The sequence below is a fragment of the Dromiciops gliroides genome, chromosome 2, assembly GCF_019393635.1.
Source record: "Dromiciops gliroides isolate mDroGli1 chromosome 2, mDroGli1.pri, whole genome shotgun sequence".
Taxonomy (NCBI): domain Eukaryota; kingdom Metazoa; phylum Chordata; class Mammalia; order Microbiotheria; family Microbiotheriidae; genus Dromiciops; species Dromiciops gliroides.
In genome coordinates, this window is record NC_057862.1 from 65,905,294 (window position 1) to 65,910,713 (window position 5,420).

Genomic DNA, 5,420 nt, shown 5'->3' on the forward strand with positions numbered 1-5,420 from the left:
TAAACCACTCCAGTTTCTTTACAAAGAAAACCCCAATGAAAACTTGAACATGACAAAACAACAATTTATAGTTTTAGAGAGCTGGCTAGAAAAATATTAAATGGCTTATCCAGTGTCACACAAACATGTCAGAGATGAGACTTAAATTCATTGGCTCCAAGGCTAGTTCTCTGTCCATTGCATCATGTTGAGTCCATGTATGTAGGAAAAACAGATAAAGAGCTGGACTGCAAATAACTAGAAAGAAAGAAAAAAGAAAGAAAGAAAGAAAGAAAGAAAGAAAGAAAGAAAGAAAGAAAGAAAGAAAGATGATAGATGGATAGACAGATGTAGATATAGTGATGATGATAGATGATAGCTAAGCAAATACACACACAAATATATATATGTGTGTGTATATATGCATCTTATAATATATATGTATATTTATATGTATATGTATGTGTATACACTTGTTTGAAGGTTTGTTGGTTTTTTTTTTTTCCTGACACCAAAATAGATTACTTAGGGCCTGTTAAACTGCTAAAAGTTTATAGCTTCTTGGTCTAAGGAACCACTGTGATCCTTAAAGAGCACAGCACTCAATAAATTTGGAAAGCAGCAAGTGGACATAAGAGAATAGAAATCAGGCCAAAACAAGGTCCTGACATTCTTTCCAGAACCACATAGAACTGATCAGATCAGAACAGAAGGACTTGCATTCAAATCTAGCCTCAGATCCTTATTAGTTGTATGACATTGAGCAAGTCACTAAACCCTGGTTGCCTCCCCACCAAAAATGGCCAAGCCATTCCAGCACACAAAGCAAGCCCAGGGTGGTGAAGAACCCAATAGCTACAGAGGCCTCAGAGTACAAAGCCAGTAACCAGGTCCCTATCCTCCAGCATAAGAAGCTTAAAACAGTGTTCTCTGTGCTCCAGGACCAGACCTCAACTTTATAATTTTAAAAATAGGATACAACATGAGTAAGAAACAGAAAAGGACCCTTACCATTGATAGCTTCTATAGTGACAGGGACAAATTCAGAGGACGATACTGTCAAAATGCCTATATGTGAAGCCTCAAAGGAGAAGATTTGGTCTCAAGAACAAAAAGCCTTCATGGAAGAGGTCAAAAAGGTTTTTAAAAATCAATTGAGATAGGTAGAAGAAAAAAATGGGAAAAGAAATGAAAGAAACTAGAGTTACACAAGAAAATTATGAAAAAAGAGCCAGTAGCTTGGAAAAGGAAGCACAAAAATCACCTGAAGAAAACAATTCCTTAAAAAAAAATGCAATTGCCCAAATGGGGAAAAAAATGACCAAATGGAAAAAGGAGGTGCAAAAGCTTAGTAAGGAAAATAATGCCTTAAAAATTAGAATTTTGCAGACAGAAACTGACTCCATGAGACACCAAGAATTAAACAGAATTAAAAAAAATTAAAATAGAAGAAAATGTGAAATACCTCATCAGAAAGACAACTGACCTAGAAAATAGATCCAGGAGAGATAATCTAAGAATTATTGGGCTATCTGAAAGGGATGATAAAAAAGAGTCTAGACACCATATTCCAGGAAATTATCAAGAACTGTCCTGATATTGTAGAATCAGAGGATAAAAAAGTCATTGAAAGAATCCACTGATCACCACCCGAAAGAGACTCCAAAAGTAAAACTCCAAGAAATACTGTAGCCAAATTCCAGAATTATCAGGTGAAGGAGAAGATACTGCAAGCAGCCAGAAATAAACAATATAAATATCATGGAGCCACAGTCAGGATTACACATGACCCAGCAGCTTCAACATTACAGGATCAGAAGGCTTGGAATATGATATTCTGGAAGGCAAAGGAACTTGGATTGCAATGAATAATCAACTACCCAGCAAAACTGACATTATCTTTCAGGGGAAAAGATAGGCATTCAATTAAATTGGTGACTTCAAGGTTTCCTGAAGGAATGATCAGAACTGAACATAAAATTTGATCTTCAAATATAAGACTTGAGAAGTATAAAAAGGTAAACAGGAGGAATTTTATTTAATAAGTAAGGTTAAACTGTTTACATCCCTAAACAGGAAGATAACACTGTTAACTCTTGAGATCTATTTGGGCAGATAGAAGAAGTATACATAGATGTATAGTTATTAAATTGATTTTGATGTGATGATATAACAAAACTTAAGGGGCAGAAAAAAGGAGAACATAGAGAGGAAAGGGGAGGTGGAATGGGGTTAATTATATCATATGAAGAGGCGCAAAAAAACTATTATAATAGAGGGGAAAGGAGGGATAAGTAGTGTTCAAACCTTACTCTCAACAGATTTGGTTCAAAAAGGGAATAACATATACAGACATTTAAATAAAGGAACTTAGCTTAACCTTCAAGGAGGTAAAAGGGTAAGGAAAAAAGGGAGGCACTAATAGAAGGAAGGGCAGAAGTAGGGGAGGAAAGGGGTAAGATAAGGGAGGGTGGCTGATAAAATCGAGGACAGATTGAGGGAGGCAGTGGTCAGAAGCAAAATGCTGCTAAGGAGGAATAGGGTGAAAGAATGAAAAAAAGTTTTTAAAAAAAGGGAAAAACAAGATAGAAGGAAATAGGCAGTAATCATAACTGTGATTGTGAATGGGATGAACCCTCCTAGAAGATGGAAGGAAATAGAGTGGATTAAAAACCATAATCCTACAATATGTTGGGGGGTGTGTGTGTGTGTGTGTGTGTGTGTGTGTGTGTGTGTGTGTGAGTGTTTTGTTTGTTTTATAAGAAACGCATTTAAGCCTCCCCTCTCCTCCCCTGGCCTTGCCCTTCCCTTCCCTCCCTTCCCACCGCCACTTCCCACTCTTCCTGCTCCGGGTCGGACAGCAGCGGCAGCGAGGGTTGTGTGTCCTGTTGTGGTTACATGGGGCCTGTAGGCTCCGGCCTCTCCTGGTCCCCAACTCTTCACACACCACTTCCCCTCCCCCCTCCCTCCCCTGTCCCCGCGCCACGCTAGGCTGCGCGCAGGCCCCGGTCCATCCCACCCCACCCCCCACCCCCCTTCTCGGCCGGGGCTCCAGAGGCCCGGTGGCCTGGCTCCGGCCCGGCCTCGGCGGCCCTGAGGGGACGTCGGAGTCAGGGTCGCTGAGCCTGAGGCTGAGCCCACCTGCGCCAGGGCCCGGGGCGCCATGACCATCCTGCCCAAGAAGAAGCCGCCACCGCCGCCGGGGCCGCCACCCGCCGGCCCTGATGCCGACTCTGGCCCGGACGGCGGCGAGGGAGTCCCTGGTGCCGGGCTGTCGTCGGGCGGCCGCTCGCGGGTGTTGCCTCCACCGCTGGCGCGCTGGGCCTCTGGCGCGGGTTCCGCGGCTTCGCTGCCACAGGCCTCGCCACCGACCCCGGGCCCCGGGGGGCCGGCCTCTCCCGTGGCTGCTGACGCGCTGGGCCTGGGCCTGGGCGCTGTGGGCGGGCCCGGTGGCGGCCCGGGAGTTGGCTGCTGCTCTTGCCCGGGCCACAGCAAGAGGCGGAGGCAGCAGGCGGGCCCAGGCGGCCCCCCTGACAGCGGTAGCGGCGGCGTGGGCCCAGGCGCGGGGGGCAGTCCGGAGTGCGATGAAGGCAGCGCAGGCTACAACAGCGAGGACGAATATGACACGGCGGCGGCCCGAGTGGAAGCCATGGACCCGGCCACCGTGGAGCAGCAGGAGCATTGGTTTGAGAAGGCCCTTCGGGACAAGAAAGGGTTCGTTATCAAACAGATGAAAGAGGACGGGGCCTGCTTGTTCCGGGCAGTGGCAGACCAGGTGTATGGTGACCAGGACATGCATGAGGTTGTCCGGAAACACTGCATGGATTATCTGATGAAGAATGCAGACTACTTCTCCAACTATGTCACTGAAGACTTCACCACCTACATCAACCGGAAAAGGAAGAACAACTGTCACGGCAACCACATTGAGATGCAGGCCATGGCAGAAATGTACAACCGGCCTGTCGAGGTATACCAGTACAGTACAGAACCCATCAACACGTTTCATGGCGTTCAGCAGAATGAGGACGAACCCATCAGGGTCAGCTACCATCGCAACGTCCACTACAACTCAGTGGTGAACCCCAACAAGGCCACCATTGGTGTGGGGCTGGGGCTCCCCTCCTTCAAGCCAGGGTTTGCTGACCAGTCCCTAATGAAGAACGCCATTAAAACCTCAGAGGAGGCATGGATTGAGCAGCAGATGCTGGAGGATAAGAAGCGAGCCACGGACTGGGAAGCCACAAATGAGGCCATCGAGGAGCAGGTAGCCCGAGAGTCTTACCTGCAGTGGCTTTGGGACCAGGAAAAACAAGCCCGGCAGGTCAGGGGCCAGGCACAGCCTCGGAAGGCAAGTGCCACTTGCAGCTCGGCCACAGCAGCAGCCTCTAGTGGTCTGGAGGAAGGAAGTGGCAGGTCCCCCAGGCAGCGGAGCTCTGCCTCTTCCCCTGAGCAGCAGGACCTTCACCCAGAGCTGGGCCCCAAGCTCCCCTCACCAGGCCATGCTCTCCCCGCTGCCAAACCCCCCTCACCCTGCACACCAGGTCCAAGCAGCCAGTGGGTGACGGGAGGAGGCCGAGCCACCTCTCCCCTCGTGTCCCTGTACCCTGCTCTGGAATGCCGAGCCCTCATCCAGCAGATGTCACCTAGCGCCTTTGGTCTGAATGACTGGGACGATGATGAAATCCTGGCTTCCGTCCTTGCCGTCTCCCAACAGGAATATTTGGACAATATGAAGAAAAACACAGTACACAGAGATCCCCCACCAGACAAGAGTTGATAACCAGAGACTGGAGCCCCCTGCCCACTCTCTCCCTTTTTTCTGCTTTCCACTGCTTTTCCCTGCTCCTGGCCTGGCCAGTCCTTGGGGGATTGGTGCATCCTGATACAGCCTTGGCTGTCCCTTGGATCACATGCCTCCCTCCACCACCCCCCAGACCCTACCCCCCTCAAATCATACCCACCTTCTTCCTTGAACTCCTCTGCATCTAAATTCCAACATGGATTCAGTGGCAGAATAAATGTGGGTAGGCCCTAAGAAACAGTTGAGAACCACAATGGCCCCTTAGTACCATCATTGTCCCCACAGCTTTTTGGATACGCCGGTCAAAGAAGGGAAATTGTGCCCACCATCTCTGCTGCCCCATGTTGAGGTGGTGAGTGGTTGGGTGGGGGAATCCATAGAAACACCCTTCCCTCTTCCCCCCTCTCCCCAGCCTGGAAGACCTCTGAGCCTTCAGTGTTTGGTTGTCTTTACCCCTTCTCCCTTTATTAAAATGTAATTTTATCTTCTAAAAAAACAAACAAACAAACACATTTGAAGCAGAGAGATACACACAGAGTAAAGGTAAAAGGTTGGACCAGAATATATTATGCTTTCACTGAAGTCAAAAAAGCTGGGGTCACAATCCTTATCTCAGACAAAGCAAAATCAAAAATCT

The 5,420-nt window shown here is 47.9% G+C and overlaps 1 protein-coding gene across 1 annotated transcript; it reads left to right on the top strand.

The window, feature by feature from the left end:
- Positions 1–3,613: 3,613 nt before the first annotated feature.
- Positions 3,614–4,759, top strand: LOC122743142 (OTU domain-containing protein 5-like). The gene has a single exon (XM_043987897.1). The coding sequence runs from the start codon at positions 3,629–3,631 to the stop codon at positions 4,757–4,759; it is 1,131 nt and encodes a 376-aa protein (XP_043843832.1). The 5' UTR covers positions 3,614–3,628.
- The last annotated feature ends 661 nt before the right edge of the window (positions 4,760–5,420 follow it).

Bases quoted from the DNA above. Each gene is read 5' to 3' on its own strand.
- LOC122743142 (XM_043987897.1), top strand. From the start codon at position 3,629: ATGGACCCGGCCACCGTGGAGCAGCAGGAGCATTGGTTTGAGAAGGCC.